Consider the following 19,421-nt stretch of genomic DNA (forward strand, 5'->3'; position numbering starts at 1 on the left):
ATACAGGTCCAGCAAAACCTCCGGGGTCTTTTAGTGAATGGGAGTGAGTATTGGATTCTCGATGAAGTGAACGGGACGAATCAACAAAGCGCCAAAATGAGAGGCAAATTAGGCACAGCCTGGATTCGACAGGCCCGGAGGCTAGCGGGAAGTAGAAACGAAAGAGGAGAGAATTGAAGTAGAGGATTGATCAAAGAAAGATCGAAAAAAAGAGTGACCCCGGCACTATTGTATCAAGAAACGAAAAAGGAGAAAACGACCGCCTATCCTCAAACCCGGGGGGAGACTGCCGTAGATCTATAAAAAGGAGACAAAAAAAAAGAGAAAACAAAAGAAAAGAACTCCTCCGTACACCAGAAACGGACAACGCTTAGACCACCAGGTACATAGTGTTTGTTTTTTATTTTTATTTTATTTCGTCAGAGCTAGGTCCAGCTTCAGGTCCATTCAGCGATGGGAAGTGCAGGACAGCAAGTGAGTTGACGTAGAGTGGATCTGGGTAGACAAGGATAGTACGTTTCTGATCTTCCCGAATACACAAGACACGCAAGACACGTCCACCTAAATGCACCATTCACCAGCGACAACAGCAGGCTAAGCCCTTGGCTAGGGCGCCATGGCCGAGCTACCGAGCGAGCTGTCACAGAGATCCGCGTAAGGACAAACGTCCGCCTAGGGCAAAATCCAGTTTCTCGGCGGCTCATTTGTCTGCTACGGCGTGGCGTGCTAGGCCAGTGGAGTTCCTCCTGGGCGCGAGTTGTGACAGGTACGTAGTGTACCCCATCTCATCTGTATAGGCACTGGCTGTGCAGCTAATTGATCCTGAAACACAGCAGCGGGTATGTGGCCAATCATCGTGGTCTGTTCTGTCTTCCCCTTGAAACGGCGGGGCCGGACTACGCTGTGAGAGGTTACAGTGATACTTTACTTATGGCCTCTTGGCAGTTCGCCACCAAATTGTTTTCAAGGTACTCCGTACTGGGCAGCCATGTGAAGGCTCGGCATTGTACAGAGTAGAAAGAAATAGGTAAGATAAAAGGCTGGCGTTCGGGAGGGGGTTGCCTATTGTATCTGTTGTACACCGCTGCATTCACCTGAGGAACTACCCAACAGGGTTTAGAACAGGGTTTTCTGTTTCCGATCGGGAGGATCCGAGGCTCATCCTTCAATGCCTGAAGAAAAGGAACTTCAGAGGGGTAGGGGGACGGGGGTTGTTTTGTTTCCGATCAGGGGTCAAATGGTCTCAGGTCGGGAGGACCCTCCTTCTCAGAAGAAGAGTTGGGCTATGACTAAACCTCTTAGAGGTAAAGAGAGTGCCCACCGGGCTTTATTTGTTCTATTTTACGTATAAACCCTTTTCTAGGTCGGTTTCGCAGCACAGAGTCCAAACTCAAACGATATTTATTGCCCGAAATACTACCGGTCTACTTTGGCCGCGAGCATAAAATTGCCGAAATCCCGAATTCGACCACCCGGGCCAACTGCTATTTAAAATACTCCTCCACCACTTTCACTTGGACGTTATGGGTTCCTAGCTCTGTCTGTCCAATGAAATTGTCGCGAACCATCTGCACATTTCGCTCTGTAGTCTCATGCAGGACCATGTCAAATCGACGTACAAGATTGCCGATAGTATGATGCATCCACGACCAGTTCATGCTTTATTTTGTTAACAATACTCCAAAACCTCTACCATTGATGCATGGAGACTCTACCTTTGTCCAGGGCACCCGAGAGTTCCCTTTGAGCCTGGAACTAGATACCGCTCAAGCTGCTGTAATTCCTCCGGTTCGAGTAACCACCGTTCCGGAAGAAATTTCGTTGGCTCGGGAAATATCTTTGGGTCTCTCAAAATAAAATATGTCGACATAGAAACAAAAGTCTGGATAGATTTAGGATGATTCTACATTGAAGAGTCTCACTGCGCCACTTACCCCGGCTGGGATATCCCACTCCTTGTACCGTAGAATCTCATCTGGGGCTGAGCGAGGAAGCCGAGTTGTCACGACAGAGGCTAGACGGATACCCTCTCTAATCACAGCAGTATACAGAAAGGTGAGCATGGGAATCTAGATTTCACACATGGCATGATACTTACTAGATAAGGAATCTGCTCAAGTTGGTGGAGAGATGGGACAGCCCTCATATCTGGAATCGCCGTCAAGAGCTCGTTCTTTAGCTTTTGATACTTTGCCGGATTGTCAATCAAATGGAAGAGAGTTATAGCAGAGGTTTGGGACGGGGCATCTGTTCCGGCAAACATGAGGAATATGGCGTCATCTTCCAATCGAGATTGAGACTTTTCAATCAAAGGCACATTGGGATCACACATAATCGCAGGATAGATAGCTTTGGGGCTACTCAAAAAGGGGCTTTTTTCTGCTGAGAGGTTTTCAGACTGCATTTCATATTCCCACTTGTCATACCGGTCCACCAGTGTTTGAATTCGAGATCTGACGCTCTAGCAAAAGTATCATGATAAGTAAACAAATTCCAGAGCACAAGCAATAATAGTTCTGTCTTACCTGCTCCATGGCATAGACATGGGCATATGGTGGAAGTACCGTCGCAAGCTGACGAGGAATCAGATGAGCTATGTCGCCCATAAAGTTGAAGTGGCGGATCGGGCGGCAGAACTCAAACATCGTGTTCACTTGTGTCTTCCAAGTATCCGACAACTCGAGTTCATCTAGATGATGAAACCCAATATCCCGCCCGAAAGCATGCTGGGAAAGAGTATCGCTCGTAAAACAGTGGAAGACAGCATACAACTCCAATATACTTTTCTTCTTTGCCGCAGCTGAGAAGTGCTTGCATAGGGCCTGGGTATTTTCCTGAATAACTGGCTCAAGGTCTTGCACGGCGCTCTTTTTGAGAAAATGGCCCAAAATCCTTCTCCATGGCCGATGAGCTTCATGAGAGTTGAGTGAAAATATAGACTTGGGATATCCAATGTAACTGAATAGGGGGTCCTTGTTGCGGTGTTTTCCCGGGCCGGCGTAGAGGGTGTTGTAGTAGTCAGGATCTTTGATGTGAATTTCCCATGGGGTGATTCGAACCACGGGGCCGTATTTATCATGGAGATCGTTGATATGCCATGTGAATGTACCGCCTTTGATGAGCTGGAAATAAATCTCGTATAAGCGCGTAGCAGCTGCTAGGCGGGGACCTGGGAATTTAGCCAAGGGGCTCAATAGAAGACGGTAGACAAGAACCGATCCGAAATATACTGTAGTTAAAACAGAAACTATGATCCCATATGCAAAGTAGTCTTCCATGGTGAGGTATGCAAGGTGCTATTAGATGGCAGATATGTGGATTCCAAGGTTGCTGTTTCTCAGGGATATGGCCCTGACAAGATTCCCTAATCCAACCTGAACTTGAACACAGTAGCGGAATACTCGAAAGAAAAGGGGACTTTTGTTGATAGCCAATTTGTGTCACCTAGTATGCGTTTACTCAGTACATACTAGTAATGATAGAGTTTATGTATACGGAGTAAAGGCCTTTACATAGTACCAGACACAATATCCTGTATATTTCAAGTTTGCTTCTGTTGCCAGGAACATGGCGTGGCGTACGCGCTATATGAGTGATGTTGCTAATGATTTATCACAGTTTGATGATTGGCCAAGTGATGGCATCATGCATACTCGCAGGCTCACTGCACCTAACATTGCATAGAGCTGCCAGTGACACCTCACTTGACAACCTAAAAGGTGAACTCTAGCTGGTATTGTATTGGTCCATTCTGGGTCCTCTTAACCCCATGGAATCTTATGATAAAAATATACATGAAAAGTGATAAGATCCTCTCCGAGGAACTACACAACATAAGGAGAAATAATGAGTTAATTTGATCTTTTGGACCAAGCCTGAAGAACTCAAAGACACAAAACAAAACTGTCCCACTTTTCTCTGAAAAAAAAACCAAGATATCTTCTGAACTTAACTTCCAAGAACTTCTAGAAAAAAGCAAAAATGTGACAATGTGACGTGGAAGACGACTGTCGGCGTGGGTGGCGGATATTTGCTATTACGTGGCTATTATGGACCAATTGTTTTCAGCATTTAGGAAAAGGCAATGCGTGAGCTAGCGTTTACTTTGAATATCCATGCAGCACTCCAAATAGTCACAGGGTCGAAGGAAAAGAAAATTGAAACTATTGAACTTTACGCTACCCCATACTTTTCTGCCTCAGAAGATACATACCAGCATTGTAAACCGAAAAAACGCTAGTAATTTAACTCAAGAGTGCAAGACCTAAAATTATCGAACACCACTGGCAGGTAGTTGTAGGTTGGAGTCTTTGAGTTGGTGCTGTACTACAAATCGGGCATGCTGATGCTTCAGTGGTATGTTTGCCCTAGTTACGGACTTAAAGCCCTCCTATAGATACTAGTACCTAGGTGCAGGCTTGTCAAACACACCACCAACCTTGGAACGACAAGATACCTAGGTACCTAGTACCATTTTACCAACACGCGGAAGCAGTGAGTCGCCTCCCCCCTTCTCACCGTTCCCTGAATTGAGCCAAGTCTGTGTGACAAGCGCGCCAAATTCGATGAATTTCGATATATCGCCGCCGCGCCGTTCTGTCAAGCTGCTATACAGCCCAGGATGCTAATATCTTTCTCTCATAGCCTCGACCACGTGTCCGCCGGTTACGGTTGTGTCGACAAGCAGCGCAAGAGCCCTGGTAGTCGTGGTATGGCTGGTAGTCAACACCACCACCGTGCCAATATCGACAAGTTCCACCCCGGTTACTTCGGCAAGGTCGGTATGCACTACTATCACAAGAAGCTCTGTGAAACCCACAAGCCATCATTCAAAAGTTCGGGTGCTCGCAAGCTGCTATACCCACGTGGTTATTTTCTGGGCCGGTATCGGCCAAACTGACTGCTCACCACATCGTAGAGATAGTCAATAAGACCAGAAATCATGAGGAGACTTAAGAAAAAAAAACCAACTTTGAAATGAAATACAGAATTGGAACCTTTTCACAATAAATCGCAGAATGAATGTTGAGCCTATCAAGAAGTTGGATCTCACGCATGATGCATGTTTGACGATCACTGACAGCCACCGTGCCCAGATTTGCAAGGCGGCGCCAAGTTATTTTCCCTACGGAGTGCAACAAATTGGTATTTCAAATACGTGGTCCATACTGATGTGGTTGATAGATACAAGATTAAGTTACGCCTCCTCTGGAGTCCAGGTCCACTTGTCAGATCCTCGTAGAGTTATCCTCTCCCCTCCTACAATGTTACGAACGAACGAAGTAACGGGGCCTTCCACTGGCTATAGAAATTTACAGCAACCATTTCATGTAGCCTAGACGTGGAGGAGTTCGTCGTTCGGACTCGGAGAAGTTCGACTTCCTTGGAGCAGGTGAAAGAAAAATTCTCCTGTTGACATTTCCTCACAAATATTGAAGCGTTCGTCAAAGAGGAACTAACCCTATCTCACTGGCCAGTAAACGGCACGAGATGTTAAGCAATGCCGATGATTAACCGCATGGTAGACTGGACAATGATGGGTACAAAACATCAGAGGCAATTCGGCGCAAACTTCGGGATTGAGACCATGCCGAGCTTAGCAATACTAGTCTTTGCCGAAGAAGATCGGCATGCCAGTGCTTACAACTTCTCTTTCAAGCGGGATCCTTCTCAACCGGGAATGTCGGACCACTCGGAGAACCCCCGCGGGGCCCCTTCCCCACAGCATCCACAGCATGGCATCATGAGAGACTCCCTTTTATCCGCCAGAAGAAGGTGGAGAGATGACGGAAGAGTTTTTGAGAACACTGGAAAACACAATGGTTTTAAAGTGGACTTCAAGCGCCGTTGTTTGGGAAAGGGGGAATCCTCAGGCTAAATCATGGCAAAACTTCTAGCACTCACCCTGCTTTGGACACTGGCTGCCCAGGCTCTGGCCAAAGCAGCGGTAAATACCAGCTCTTTCTTGCCAATTCCTAATAAACCTCGCGTGTTCATTCTGTCGGATATCTCGAACGAGCCCGATGACCAAGAATCGCTGACTCGGTATCTGCTCTACGCCAACCAGTTCCAAACAGAGGGTATTTGCGCCGTAACTTCGACATGGCTGACCGACGAAGTCCACCCTGAGGAAATGCTATCCGTTATGAATGCGTATGGAAATGTCACGGATAATCTCAATCGACATGCTCCTCCGGACTCGCTGTATCCATCTGGTGATCATATTCGAAGCCTGCTACGCAAAGGTGCCACAGTGAGTGCAAGATTCCAGATCGTGAAATGGCCATGAACCAAAGTCCTAATAATCTCACTCGTCTAGACATACGGAATGAAAGCGGTCGGAAAGGACATTCCTCTCAGCGACGGAGGCAAGCTTCTGCTCGAGCGTCTTCAAGTTGAATCCGATCAGCCTTTGTGGGTCCTGGCCTGGGGAGGCACGAATGTCCTTGCTCAAGTTCTGTACAAAATTCACGAAACGCACTCCGAGTCAGATGCAGCCACCCTACGAGCCAAACTTCGCGTATACGCCGTCTCTGACCAAGATGATACAGGTGCCTGGATGCGCCAACAATACCCAGACATCTTTTACATTTCCTCAACCCACGGCTGGAACCAGTACGGCCTGGCGGCATGGATTGGTATTTCCGGTGAAAATTATTACGGCATAGATGAAGGCGGGCCCGACTTCTCTAGAGTCACTCACGAATGGCTCCGTGACAATATCCAAATTGGTCCGTATGGCAAAACCGCGTACCCGGATTACCAGTTCATCATGGAAGGAGACACTCCGACTTTCTTGTACCTCGTCCAAAATGGACTCGGATTCCCCGAGAACCCGGATTATGGGTCATGGGGAGGTCGCTATCAAAAGGTCAACCCTTCCACTGTTTTAAACTTCAATCATTACAGTGATGCGGCGGATCGGGTGCTGGGCCAGAATAATGAGACCTACACATCCAACCAAGCTACTATCTGGAGGTGGCGCGATGCTTTCCAAAATGATTTCGCGGCTCGTATGCAGTGGTCTCTACCTGCCAACGTCAGCCGGGCGAACCACCACCCTGTTATCTCGATAAATGGGAGTGCGGCGCTGACACCATTGAATCTGACTGTCGAGGCTGGATCTACTGTCACATTGAATGCGGCGAGAACCTCAGATCCAGATGGAGATCGCCTTACTTTCCGCTGGTTCCAGTATAGGGAGCCTGGAACCAATGATTGGAACGTTGCTGGCAAGGTTCCAGCATTGAATGTTAGTACCACCCAGGGTGGCAGACTGGCACAGGTCCAGGTTCCTGTCGAGAAGGAGAGTTGCAATGGAGAGGGTGTCAACCCGTCTGGATGCTGGCTGCTCCATCTGATACTTGAGGTTACAGATAATGGATACCATCCGTTGACGAGCTATCGACGCATCCTGTTGCAAACAACAAACTCGACAGCTGCAATGTGATGAGATTACGAGAGGTAGGTGGAGTGGGTTTAGCCAAATTTTGATTCAATTTAGAAGTAAGTAGATAAAAGCGATAATGCAGCAAAATAGCTCGAGACCTGAGTAGCTCCAGAGTAAATCAAACCTTGAAAATGACGATACGAACTTGTTCCCATTACAGCCATAGATGGCAGATATTGTTGCCAAGCCTACTAATCGACATGAATGTGCGGACAAAATTCAAATGTAAACAAGACAAGGTAGCGGTGAGGGTAATTTTGAGCCTCAAACTTGAAGCGCCCAGCTTGAAATATCTCAATCGAACCTAGATATTCTTTATAGGGTACCCTGAGAGAAATCTACCTCATATTTGTTCCAGATGAGCTCAATGGACCCCTGCCCCCAGCGTGTAGCTGGACCAGCGAACGCAAAAGATGCTGTAGCCATGAAAGCCGGATCAAGCTGTTCTACGAAGCAAGCGATCGAGGCGTATGGTCATTGGGTTCGAGGCTAGTTCTTAAAGATCGAGGTCCTATGGGTTTTCCAACACGCGAAGTACAAACCACACAATTTGTGCAGGAAAAGACATCGATCACAGTCCCCACTATTGTCGATTCATGGGAGGAAGACGGACACACCCTCATCTTGATGAAGCGCATTCCTGGAGAATCCCTCCACAGTGCCTGGCCAAAGCTCTCCACCGCCGAGAAAGAGAATATAGCACAGCAGACCGCTGAGAGTCTGCTTCAACTTCGCGATCTCCATTCCGATCGTATACAAGTTTTCGGGGGTCGTCCCGTTTACGCGTGTTTCCTCTTTCCGGGCAGCAATGGATATGGATATCCTCATGGCCCTTTTGCAACAGATGACGAGCTATGGGGTGAAATGGAGAGATGTTTAGATAAGGATGTGCCAGAAGCTGCGCGTATACGACTTCGCAGCCGTATGCCACCTGCCACGCCTTATACCTTCACGCATGGTGACCTGACTGATCAACATCATGGTCAAAGATGGATCTCTTACAGGCATTATTGATTGGGAACTTTCCGGATACTATCCCGTGTGGTGGGAGTATGCTTACACCTCGGTTCCTGATAGCGATGAGGATAAGGAGTGGAAAGCATTGCTACGAAGATATTTGCCTGACCACAGTGCTGCACGGGAATTTTGGCTAGATTATTATTGGCTTTGCAGAGATTTGGGGAATGAAAGAGCGGCAGGATTTATTGAGAAAACAAAAAAGGGGGCTCTGGAGAGAGAAGGTTAGACCTTTCTTGACCAAGACCTAGAGCACCAGCCCGGGTGGGCAACTGATATTCCTTCAAATGCCCATGAACGGTGGCCACACTGTTTTGACATCTGTTTCTTAGTTTCGCGGGTTCTCGGGTTCTCGGGTTCTATGGATGCTTGGAGGCATTTCTTTTTTTGAGAATGATCGTAACGCTCGTATATTCATGGTATCGAAAGAATTTCTATATATCCAAACGCCAAATGTAGAATCACCAATCCAAACCGTAGGCCATGCAATGAACAATAAATAGCAACCCAGAGTCTCCATCTCAACCAACCAGATACTCAGGAAGAACATCCTCCGGGTTCTCACCTACAGCTTCGCCAACAGCTCGCACAACACGCTTGATCGCCTTGGAAGCCGGGCTATCGGGAAAGTTCTCCACAAAGCTCTCGCCAAAATCGCAAGCCATGCCAACGCGAGGGTCCAGAGGCACCGCCCCGAGGAATGGAATTCCCATTTTCTTTGCCAGCCGGCGCCCACCGCCGGTAGTAGCGCGGAAGATCTGGGACTCGTGTGTACAATTTGGGCACACGAAGCCAGACATGTTCTCGACAAGTCCAAGAATGCGGATACCAGCCTTGCGACAGAAGTCGATCTCCTTGCGCACGTCGAGAAGCGAAACCTCTTGCGGGGTAGTCACGACAACAGCACCGTCAACACCAGACTCCTTGAGAAGGGAGTTGACTGAGAGATGCTCATCACTCGTGCCCGGGGGTGTGTCCACGAGCAGGAAGTCCAGTTCGCCCCAGTCTACGTCCTTGAGGAACTGCTTGATCAACCCGTTCTTCTTAGGGCCACGCCAGATGACCGCGTCGTCGCGGTTAGGCAGCATGAATTGTACACTCATGGCGCCCAAATTATCCGTCACCCACACGGGGCTCCAGCCCGCGTTGCTCACATGGATGGTCTCCGCCTCCACGCCCATCATCTTGGGAATTGAGGGTCCACAAATATCGGTGTCCATAATACCAACGGTAGAGTCTGGGTTTGTAGCGAAGCCGTGTGCAAGGAGACTTGTGAATGTCGACTTCCCCACTCCTCCTTTGCCGGAGAGCACCAGGATCTTGTGTTTTATTTGCGACAGTCGTTCAGTTATGATCGGGATGTCGGGGTCGGGGCCTTTAGGCGCGGTGGCGCAAATTTGTTGATTCGGACAGCCAGCACAAGCATCGCCTTGGCCAGCCTTCTCAGATTCAGGTCCAGGGCAGTGTTCTGCGACAAGTATTAGGCTTCATTGACTTGTGTCGGGTTGAAAGGTTCCCCGCGGTACATACCTGGTTCTGGAGCCACCAGGTTCGGTGCTCGCTTGGAAGGCGCATCGAGGTACGCCTCGTTCGACTCCTCCACGTATGGCGCCATCTCGTTTTATTATGCGAGGGAGGTGAGAGTAAAAAGGGTACAAATCACCCAGAGGTTGAGGGAGAAAAGCAGTGGTGGCGGCGAGCGGTGATTGATAAGCGGGGATGACTAAATTGCCCGCCGCCATTGGTGGGGGCTGCGGTGTCGGAGCGTCCCATATCGAGCATACTATTTTCATAGATAGTTGATGCGACCATGAAGAAGAAATGCATCAAACCACAAAGAAGGTTACATCAAACTTAGAGTTATTCAATACGAACAGGATAAGATAAGTAGAAAAAAACGTAGGCCAAATCTGGGGGCGAAGGGACTACCCGTCAGCCTCGATAGAGCATGGTCCCCTCATCATTACCTCTCGTAAAGGACGCTACGGGGCTGTGGTCGAATGGTTGCTACATGCAGGCACATTTGGTACGATTCAAGTATTTTCTAGTGACGATTGACATGCGTTAGTCCGACAAAGGGGGCTGGCCAGGGAGCGCTAGCGCAACATCCCTGTTCTCTTCAATTTGTGTGTACCTCATTGTATCCAATCACGCCTGATCGAGTCTAGGGCCAGGCTCTTATTCTGTCAGAACTTTAGCAACCGGCGGAATCTTGATTTGATGCGCCTCCACTGCATATTGATCAGTGTGGCCCCGGTCGTCGGTAGGACACTCGATCATCGACACTGTGGGTGAGACGAGAGGGGGAGTCTCAAGTGTCTCAAGATGGTGTTTAGCAAGGATGATATCATTCGAGGGTCTCTAGAGCAGACAGAGTAGAGAGTCCATGTGAATATGGAGTGTTACCACATGGCAAGGATATCTATTATCAATATCGACGCATTGACGTCAAGCCAAACAAGGGTTTATTTTTTATCCCAGTTCTACAAGTTCCAATATAGTGCTTTCAACGGTCTGATGTGCAGACTTGGCTCCTTAGTGATGTACTACTAGTAGTACGTGAAAAAGGCAACTGAGCTGTGTCAAGTCCATCCATTTGGTTCAGTCATTATTATTTGTCGAGAAATCTCGCATTCTCGCGTCCTCACAACCGAGCCGAAGAGTGTACTGTATAAGTTAGATGCAGGCCACTCCGTAGTGTGTGTACCTACTGCGGAGTGCCAGTGGATTGATGCACGAATCCTCTGGGGTATCCGCACTTGCCGCTGTCTGCTGCACATTATTAACGAAGAGGCCCCGCCGTTGCCAACGTGTAACCCATTGCATCGCATCGCATCCCATCCCGCACGAGCCAACAGCGAATTGGTGACCATATCATAGAACCGGAACTCAAATATACTGGACTTTCAATATTTTGCCGAGATTATATTTCTGCAGGATGTTGAAGAGGGTCGATTTAGCGTGTGGCGATCAGAGCCTGTTCTGCTTCTTTCTCTTTCTGCTCCGTTTGGGGGGGCCCGCACTAAACTCGCGCGGTGATGAGGAGGGGAAAGCATTGGACTGTGGTTCCACTTAGTGTGTGTCTACCATCCACCACATAAATACGAGCTCAACCTTTTGAAGTTAAATAAATTTCCCCTCTGCAAAGATTGCAAAGAGAAACAGCCAATTTCCAATACACCCTCTGGTGCACGGTAGGTTCAAATTGCCGTAAATAAGCGACGTGAGATCTGGTCAGATTTGGTGGATGCAAACAGGTCAATTTCTCGGAGTCTGTCACATGCTTCTGTCGTCACTCGAACGCCTCCCCCAACACTTCACTTCCTCAACAACATCATGGACCAGGGCCGTTCAACAGGTGCCCTGCAGCCTGACGCGCTGCGCGAGCGAATTCAACGCCCTAATTCAACTGGGGGCCGCGATGCTCTAAATGCCCATGGGGAAGCTGAAATCAAGGATGCGGCCGGCAAAGACAAGAAGACATTTGGGCGGACTCCCGATGGAACCGGTACGTGATTGAATCCCACCACTTCCCAGGAACACCCAAGGACTTGACTGTCGATTCATGTCCTTGAATAGCGTCCACATTTGACTCTCCTCCTGCTATCCTTTACCCTCACTGCCCCCCCCGTTCTGGTGGAACTTCCCCGCTAATCCGCTCGTGCGCGTTTTCCTAGTGTTCACAGTGCCTCAGACGCATGATATGGTCTCCCAGCTGCTCTCGCCATCCGAACCCAAGAATTTGTCAGACGTGGTGGTTTTAGCTTTGCTTGCGATCCACGTTCTCCTGCTCTGGGTCCTCCCCGCTAGTGCTAAAGTACCGGTGTTCGCTGTCATCTACCTCTCTTGGCGCGCGGGTTATAATGGAGGAATCGGATGGCTATTGCACCACCAGTCACATCACAAGACCTTGATCCGGTGGGCCGAGAAGACGAAAATCTTCGTTGACCCGGCCACCGGGGAAAACCCACACCCTACTCTATACAATTGGATCAAGCGGGAGCTGGAGACCAAGATTCCCCATGATTACAAGTTCGAAAATGCCCCAATTGAATACAACACCTGGCTTGTCTTTAGGCGTCTTGTGGACGTGATTCTTATGTGTGACTTCACTTCCTACTGTCTCTTCGCGATAGCATGTGGGAAACATCCTGTGGATGAGAACATTCTCATGACAGTCCTGCGGTGGACAGCGGGCATCGTGCTCGTTCTGTTCAACCTTTGGGTCAAGCTAGATGCCCATCGAGTAGTCAAGGACTATGCCTGGTACTGGGGCGATTTCTTCTATCTCATCGACCAGGAATTGACCTTTGACGGCGTTTTCGAGATGGCTCCTCACCCAATGTACTCTGTCGGCTATGCGGGCTACTACGGTATTTCGCTTATGGCCGCGAGCTACAAGGTGCTCTTCATCTCCATCATTGCCCATGCAGCCCAATTCGCCTTCCTCGTTCTCGTGGAGAACCCGCACATCGACAAGACCTACAATCCGCCTCCACCCCGCAAGCGATCTGTCTGTGCCGATTCATCTACGAGCCTACCTATCGACCTGGAAACTCCCACTGCGCCAACTCCTTTCGAAGATATTTCTCCCAATGCGTCCTCGTACTCGGCAAAGCCACCCCCTTCGGTCCACAACATGTTGGGGCTGCATAACCTGGATCTGTATAGAACCACCGACTCGTCCACAATGCTGGTTCAGATGCTCGTATTTGCAGTCACCGCGTTGACTCCATCCACCCCACGCTACCAACTCCTGTTTGTGGTCAATGCCGTCGTATGGCGTGTCTGGTTCTCTGTAGGCATCGGATATCTCCTGAATAACCAGTCTAACAACAAGGCCTGGACAAGACACTTCCTCAAGTTCGGTGAGACCCCGCATGAGGCGTGGAGCCAATGGAAGGGTTCGTATCACCTCAGTATGATCATGTGCTACGCCAGCTTCATCGCTGCCGTTTGGAAGATGTACAACTTCCCAGCAGACTGGGGCTATGGTCTCGTGCTTTTCCGACACGTCCTAGGCGCAGGTCTGATTAGCTTGCAACTCTGGACATCGGTCAGCATCTATGAGTCCCTTGGCGAATTCGGCTGGTTCTACGGCGACTTCTTCTTTGACGAGTCCCCAAAGCTAACCTATAATGGTATTTACCGTTTCCTCAACAACCCCGAACGTGTTTTGGGCCTTGCAGGCGTCTGGGGCGCTGTTCTCATCACTAGCAGTGGTGCAGTCACGTTCCTGGCGCTGCTGAGCCACATTCTCAGCCTTGCTTTCATTCAATTCGTGGAACGTCCTCATATGCAAAAGCTGTATGGTCGCAGTCTTCGCCAGGACGGAGGTGTTGTCAAGAATCTCAAAAAGTCTCTTCCGCCTCCCCTCAAGCAGCTGCATGGAAGTGTGGACAAAATGTTCGACGATTCTTTTGAGTTCATCGAGGAGCTACTCGACAATGCCCGTCCCAAGTTAGCCGCCGGAGTCAGCACCTTTGTCAAGGACACGACAGCCCTCTTTCAAAAGTATCCTGCTCGCATCACCATTTCCCGTATCGATGCAGACCTGGCTGGTCTTGACATGAGTGACTATTCGTTGTCGGTAGAGGGCACTGAGGCCAAGTCCTTCGAGGAGACCGAATTGGGCAAGGGTCGTGAAGGTGCTAATGCCCGTATGCCACTTGACCGACGAGGTGACTTGAAGAACCTCACTTTCGAATACGGCTCCCCAATCAAGGTCAAGTGGACTGCACCTCTGACACACAGCAAGAAGGACTGGATCGGCATCTATCGTGTCACGGACAACACCTCCCGCGAAGTCTCTCGAGTCTCCTCGCAGGGCCGCTGGGTTGCAATCAACGAGGGCTCCTATGATAACCTCACCTGCGAAAAGGGCATCATCACTAGTGATCTTGTGATCAAGTCGGATCGCCCAGGACATGAACTTGCTTCCGGCGAAGTGGTATTCTCTGGCGATAAACTCTTCTGGACCCAAGGTGTCTTCGAGCTCCGCTACCACCACAACGGCTTGCACAACGTGATGGCCATCTCGAGACCCTTCGAAATCCGCATGCACCGATTTGACGAGGATGATATTACCATCGACAGCGATGGCATCGTGCAAGGCACCGTTGAACAGTCCTTGCTCCCAGTCGTCCGGAACTGCTTTGACCAAGACCCCGAGATTGCACCCGAAACCTTCGACGAGCAGTTTGGCAGTCTGGTCGAAAGGGATGGCAAATTTGCTAAACGGGTTGTATTTGCCGTTCACCAAATGTGAGTATCCCCCCAACTATTCGTTCCAAATCCATTGCTAATCATCCCCCCGCAGGTTCGGTGTTGAGCTCGCACCAGAAGTTGTCAAGGCAGATGGGAACGTCCGGAATCTCGCCTGGAGGATATGCAATGCGAAGAAAGTGCTCGTAAGTTGTGTGCATGACCATCCCTCTCCACGAGAGAATCGGGTTAACCCTATTATCGCAGGCCCCCTACAGCATGTCCCAATCGAACGGAACAACAACACCAGTCGAGACACTTGAAGGCAAGCAAGAGTGAAACCAAAAAAAAGGACCGCCATACGTACGACCATTCCCAGTCACACAAATCGCAATCGACCGGTTATGGGAATACTAGAGTGGTACCGGTGCCCAAGGAGGGCTAAAGTCACGAATTTCTTTCGAAGTTGCGGTGCGATATGAAAACGAGAAAAACAACAGAATACCGCTGTGTACGGATGCAGAGGATTCTCTCGAGGAAAAGAGGGGGCAGGTGGGATTTTAATTTATTTGCCTTAGAGTTCGATGTGATATCCCTGGCTGTTTAGAATTGGGCTGGGTGGTCGTGTGCTTTTTGTGTTTTTGCTACCTTGGTCGTTGAGGACCCCGGGGACGAGGACCGGGGTGTGCTCGATGCAGGGAACCTTTGCTTTCAAACAAAATCTTTTCCTGTCATTATTTCTTCGTACATACATGGCCTTATTTGTTTTCAGACATTAAGTTTCAGGTAATGTTATATTATTACTAGCTATGAAACGAATTACATCTGGAAAGAGCATGCTTGAAGCGAGCAATGTGAATTGATTCATTATTATCTAAATTTATTACGATTGTAGGGCGTTGAGAAAATTCTGCAGGTATTGTTAGCGTCAATTACAACACGGACATGTTAAGCGAAAGACGAAAATGGCATAACTCGCAAGCAAAAAGCAAGCAAGTAATCAGCCAGCCGTTTAACTCATCCCATCCTCTGCTGGCCCTGCGAACCAAACTGGCGCCCAAGACGGACGATCAGCCCAACCCGCAGAAACCAACACAAGCCAGACGTCGCAAGAACCACGCCGCAGCAAGAGTCAGTACCAGAAGCATTAGCAAGCGACGATTGAGCCCGCTCTCTCCGGTGCTCCACAACTTTCCTCCCAGGGACGTCCGTGAGGATATCCTTGGTCCAGTTTGGGAGTCGCAGAGGCGGATCGTGACTTTACTTCGGGGTGACAACTGCACAGTATGGGTGCTAGCCCGGGAGGCGGTTCTCTTGAGAGATCATTGAATGGATTGACTAGTTGTCATCATAAAGGGGGGAGGTGGTATGTGAAGTAAAAACAGATATATCCGTACCTTTTAGCTGCGATGTCGGAGAGCATTGCTTGGAGATAAGAGTACTAAAAAAGGATCTTCTGATGGTCAGCACTTGTTGTCGAACAAATTGTGACAAGAGAATGGCAGTGAGGTAGACATGATCAGGAGTTTTTGGTAAGGTATTTTGTTATCTTCAAATATTTTGCAGAAGCAGAACTGAAAATTTTTCTCATCATAGAAAGTGGGCAAGGAAAAGCAAAAAGAAGAAATAATCGGTAGCTTACCATAGTGTTTGGAGCTGTAGGCGACATGCTTGGAAAGCCGGTCAGTGTAAGTTTACGAGTTCCTGGCTTCAATGATGGTCAGCTTTGATTCCCGGTGACGATATTGAGATAAAAACATGTGTGATGATGTTGTGTCCATCAGATGGTAGTGCATGTTGTTCTTAGGCCCATTTTTGGTCGCCGAACAGAGATTTGGATCGGATTCCTCATAAGAGACACGGAGGGTGGAATTGGCAGTGTAAGGGGATGAAGATACTCACATGAATGTTAGTGGGGAGTAGAAGATAAATGAGTTGTTTCCCCTTGGACAAGCATCTTCGACATAAGAAGAGCAAACCCAAGGGTAAACAACATGAAGAGGTGTGGAAGAAGAAGAAAGCAAAAGAGCGAAGAAATTTAAGAAAAGCACGCGGGTGGGGTCTAGTGCAAACAGTGCAAACCCCTCAAGATTTCCGTTTCTGGCTTTCAACGCCGCAAAGACCTGCCGCAGCTTATTGACCTTGCAGAACAATCACCATGAACGACAGAAGACGAGTGAATGGCCCACCGGGCGGCACAAGGCCTCCGGTCTATGCCTCTTTACTTCAATCTGGGACTGGCGCCGACATCCGCGCCCAGCGCCAGCGACAACCTACCGATCTAAGGAAAATCTGTATGCAACGACGAGCTGCCTTCCCTGCACCCAAGAATTCCAACTAATCCGTGATAATTCCCTCTAGTCCTCAAGACTGGACTGATTCCTTCGGCCTCGGGCTCCTCATACCTTGAATTTGAACCATCCGCTTCTCTCGCTGCCGCCCGCAGCAACCCCAAATCTCTGATCCCGCCTTCCTCAGCTTTGAAGCTCGCCTGCACAGTCCATGGTCCGAAACCGCTGCCTCGTTCAGCTCCATTCTCTCCAAATCTCGTCTTAACAACCCATGTCAAATACGCGCCCTTCGCAGCCCGCAAGCGCAAGGGCCATGTTCGCGATTCCAGCGAGCGCGACCTGGGCGTCCACCTTGAAACAGCTCTGCGCGGCGCCATCATTGCCGAGCGCTGGCCCAAGAGTGGCCTCGATATCACGGTTACCATTCTTGAAGCAGAGGATGACCGCTGGTGGGGCGATGTGCCGGACTCGCACGATGCCTCGTGGGGCATGATGAATGTTCTGGCGGGCTGTATCAGTGCTGCGTCGGCGGCCATTGCGGATGCGCATATCGACTGTCTAGATCTTGTATCTGGCGGTGTGGCTGCTCTGGTTTCCGACGACTCAACCGATTCTTCTTCGGCGCTGCCGAAATTGATGCTAGACACAGACCCAGCTGAGCACCGCTCCATTGTCTCTGCTTGCGTGGTGGCATATATGCCTGCTCGGGACGAGATCACAGAACTTTGGCTCAAGGGCGATAGCTCCAAGGTTTCTACTGCGGACGGCGATGAGCGAAGTGGTCATGAAGCTTTAATAGACGGTGCTGTTGATGCTGCTCGGGGAGCGCATACTGTCCTGGCGGAAGCTGTGAGGGAGTCACTACAGAAGGCACTCGGCCAGTCATAAAGTCAAAAGTACCCCGAATTTAATGAAGGAATGAAATTTAGAAAACAATCTCTTTCTATCTAACTAACTCCCATGGAGTGCCGTATATACTGCCCCGCGTGTTTTCAGAGAATCATTTTCAAGTAAGTAGTACTTCAATTCGGACCGGATGTAAGCAGTCCACCAGATAAACTGAACCTAATATCTGGGTAGCTACAGGCGCTACTATTAGTAGTACGAATAGTACGAGATTCGAGGCTAGATCTACCGGGTTAGGGCAGGCCGGGTTAAGGCAGGATATCTTCCAATAAGCACTAATCCAGCCCCAAGTCAGTCCCCTTACTACTTTGTGCATTGCTCTGGTTAAGAAGAATTCATTCTTCAACTACCTCCGATGTAAATTAGCCCCGAGATCCCCACGCAGAAAGGCCTCTGAAATCCCATGAATGATTCCAGCCATAAGCAACGATTGAATGGACAAGTCACCTCCGAAAAAAAAAACCCTTAAAAAACCCCAGGGATTCCTCCAACGCCCACAGCGTTCACCTTAGACATCCTCGCCAGAATCATCTTCCTTGAGTTCAGGATCATCGGCCTTGATGCCCGACTCGGTCTTCGTGACGGTGTCGCTATGTTCCTGCTTCTCTTTCTGGTTCGTGTCACCAGCTTTCTCCAGATTTTCAAAGTACTTTCGCAGTTTGTAGAAGCGGCCCGTAGCGGCTTTGTAGTTGATTCCAAGCTTGGAGCCGATCTCGCCGTAGTCCGGAGCCTGGGGGGGGGGGGAAGTCTTCATTAGAATGACGGTTGGAATCCCCGAGAGGGCCAGCGGATCGAGGGACTTACTGGCTTTCCGCCATTGTGAAGGAAGCATAGCCACAAGAAGTATTTGTCCGCGTCGTCGCTAGAACCTCGAGTGGCAGAGGAGGAGACCTTCGACGGGGTCCCCTTTGTAGGAGATCGGCTTGGGGTGGTCTTTGGTGCCCTTTTCTTGGTCACCTTGGATGGGGTCACCTTCTTGGTATCCTTGAGGAGGAAAAAGTCAACATCAGTCACAGATCAAATAAAATGATAGATTGTGGATTACATGATGAGTTCGAAAGTTTTTGGTTCAATGTAGAAAGAAAGGAGATTGATGGATGGAAGAGGGTTGGGTGGAGAGAAGAGAAAGAGAAAGAGAAGGATGAGTGTTGCTTCTAAAAAGGAAGAGGAAGGAAAGTTGGATGTTTACTCACGGGATTTAGGCCACCAGGTTGCTCATTTCGTGAACCAAAATCCATCTGGCTTCTGTTACGGAACATTGCACTGTTGTGGAATCTCATCAATTCAGATTATGTCTAAAAGTCATACTATGGGAAGACGACGATCAACGAGGTGTGTGTAGATTGTGCAAAGAAAGCTCCCCAGGCCAACGAAGCCGTGGAAGAAGGACAATAGTAAAGGATGAGAACAAGAACGTCGTAGAAACAGTAGACACCGCAAAAATCGCGATAGGCAGAAAGTGCTGCAATTCCTTTGCATAGATGGTTCAAGAGGGCCCGAGAGATGGTCAAGCTATGCGACTCGCCCTTAGACAAGAGTCTCTCAACACATAG

At 49.1% G+C, this 19,421-nt stretch overlaps 9 protein-coding genes across 9 annotated transcripts; 6 read left to right on the forward strand and 3 right to left on the reverse strand.

Annotated features, from left to right (window-relative positions):
* Positions 1-1,484: 1,484 nt before the first annotated feature.
* N7533_004590 (cytochrome P450) lies at positions 1,485-3,278 on the reverse strand (the record flags this gene model as incomplete). The annotated part of the gene is made up of 5 exons (XM_057101240.1): positions 1,485-1,659; positions 1,716-1,882; positions 1,935-2,027; positions 2,099-2,461; positions 2,526-3,278. The coding sequence occupies 5 exons, from the start codon at positions 3,276-3,278 to the stop codon at positions 1,485-1,487; spliced, it is 1,551 nt and encodes a 516-aa protein (XP_056960870.1).
* A 1,061-nt stretch (positions 3,279-4,339) lies between these two features.
* Positions 4,340-4,900, forward strand: N7533_004591 (60S ribosomal uL15 domain-containing protein; the record flags this gene model as incomplete). The annotated part of the gene is made up of 2 exons (XM_057101241.1): positions 4,340-4,356; positions 4,645-4,900. 2 exons carry the CDS (start codon positions 4,340-4,342, stop codon positions 4,898-4,900), a joined length of 273 nt encoding a protein of 90 aa, XP_056960871.1.
* A 981-nt stretch (positions 4,901-5,881) lies between these two features.
* N7533_004592 (DUF1593 domain-containing protein) lies at positions 5,882-7,450 on the forward strand (the record flags this gene model as incomplete). The annotated part of the gene is made up of 2 exons (XM_057101242.1): positions 5,882-6,253; positions 6,320-7,450. 2 exons carry the CDS (start codon positions 5,882-5,884, stop codon positions 7,448-7,450), a joined length of 1,503 nt encoding a protein of 500 aa, XP_056960872.1.
* Positions 7,451-7,650: 200 nt separating this feature from the next.
* N7533_004593 (uncharacterized protein) lies at positions 7,651-8,696 on the forward strand (the record flags this gene model as incomplete). Its single annotated transcript, XM_057101243.1, has 3 exons — positions 7,651-7,701; positions 7,772-8,432; positions 8,455-8,696. The coding sequence occupies 3 exons, from the start codon at positions 7,651-7,653 to the stop codon at positions 8,694-8,696; spliced, it is 954 nt and encodes a 317-aa protein (XP_056960873.1).
* Positions 8,697-8,988: 292 nt separating this feature from the next.
* nbp35 (Fe-S cluster-binding ATPase) lies at positions 8,989-10,082 on the reverse strand (the record flags this gene model as incomplete). Its single annotated transcript, XM_057101244.1, has 2 exons — positions 8,989-9,935; positions 9,998-10,082. The coding sequence occupies 2 exons, from the start codon at positions 10,080-10,082 to the stop codon at positions 8,989-8,991; spliced, it is 1,032 nt and encodes a 343-aa protein (XP_056960874.1).
* Positions 10,083-11,803: 1,721 nt separating this feature from the next.
* Positions 11,804-15,010, forward strand: N7533_004595 (phosphatidylethanolamine N-methyltransferase; the record flags this gene model as incomplete). Its single annotated transcript, XM_057101245.1, has 4 exons — positions 11,804-11,975; positions 12,145-14,731; positions 14,787-14,877; positions 14,939-15,010. The coding sequence occupies 4 exons, from the start codon at positions 11,804-11,806 to the stop codon at positions 15,008-15,010; spliced, it is 2,922 nt and encodes a 973-aa protein (XP_056960875.1).
* Positions 15,011-15,616: 606 nt separating this feature from the next.
* On the forward strand, positions 15,617-16,000 carry N7533_004596 (uncharacterized protein; the record flags this gene model as incomplete). Its single annotated transcript, XM_057101246.1, has 1 exon — positions 15,617-16,000. One exon carries the CDS (start codon positions 15,617-15,619, stop codon positions 15,998-16,000), a length of 384 nt encoding a protein of 127 aa, XP_056960876.1.
* Positions 16,001-16,829: 829 nt separating this feature from the next.
* Positions 16,830-17,850, forward strand: N7533_004597 (3' exoribonuclease family protein; the record flags this gene model as incomplete). Its single annotated transcript, XM_057101247.1, has 2 exons — positions 16,830-16,965; positions 17,033-17,850. The coding sequence occupies 2 exons, from the start codon at positions 16,830-16,832 to the stop codon at positions 17,848-17,850; spliced, it is 954 nt and encodes a 317-aa protein (XP_056960877.1).
* Positions 17,851-18,376: 526 nt separating this feature from the next.
* On the reverse strand, positions 18,377-19,127 carry N7533_004598 (uncharacterized protein; the record flags this gene model as incomplete). Its single annotated transcript, XM_057101248.1, has 3 exons — positions 18,377-18,598; positions 18,673-18,852; positions 19,062-19,127. The coding sequence occupies 3 exons, from the start codon at positions 19,125-19,127 to the stop codon at positions 18,377-18,379; spliced, it is 468 nt and encodes a 155-aa protein (XP_056960878.1).
* Positions 19,128-19,421: the final 294 nt, after the last annotated feature.

This window comes from Penicillium manginii (assembly GCF_028828005.1).
Source record: "Penicillium manginii strain IBT 31320 chromosome Unknown utg000004l:1.0-7231830.0:1.0-7236170.0, whole genome shotgun sequence".
NCBI classification, from domain to species: Eukaryota; Fungi; Ascomycota; class Eurotiomycetes; order Eurotiales; family Aspergillaceae; genus Penicillium; species Penicillium manginii.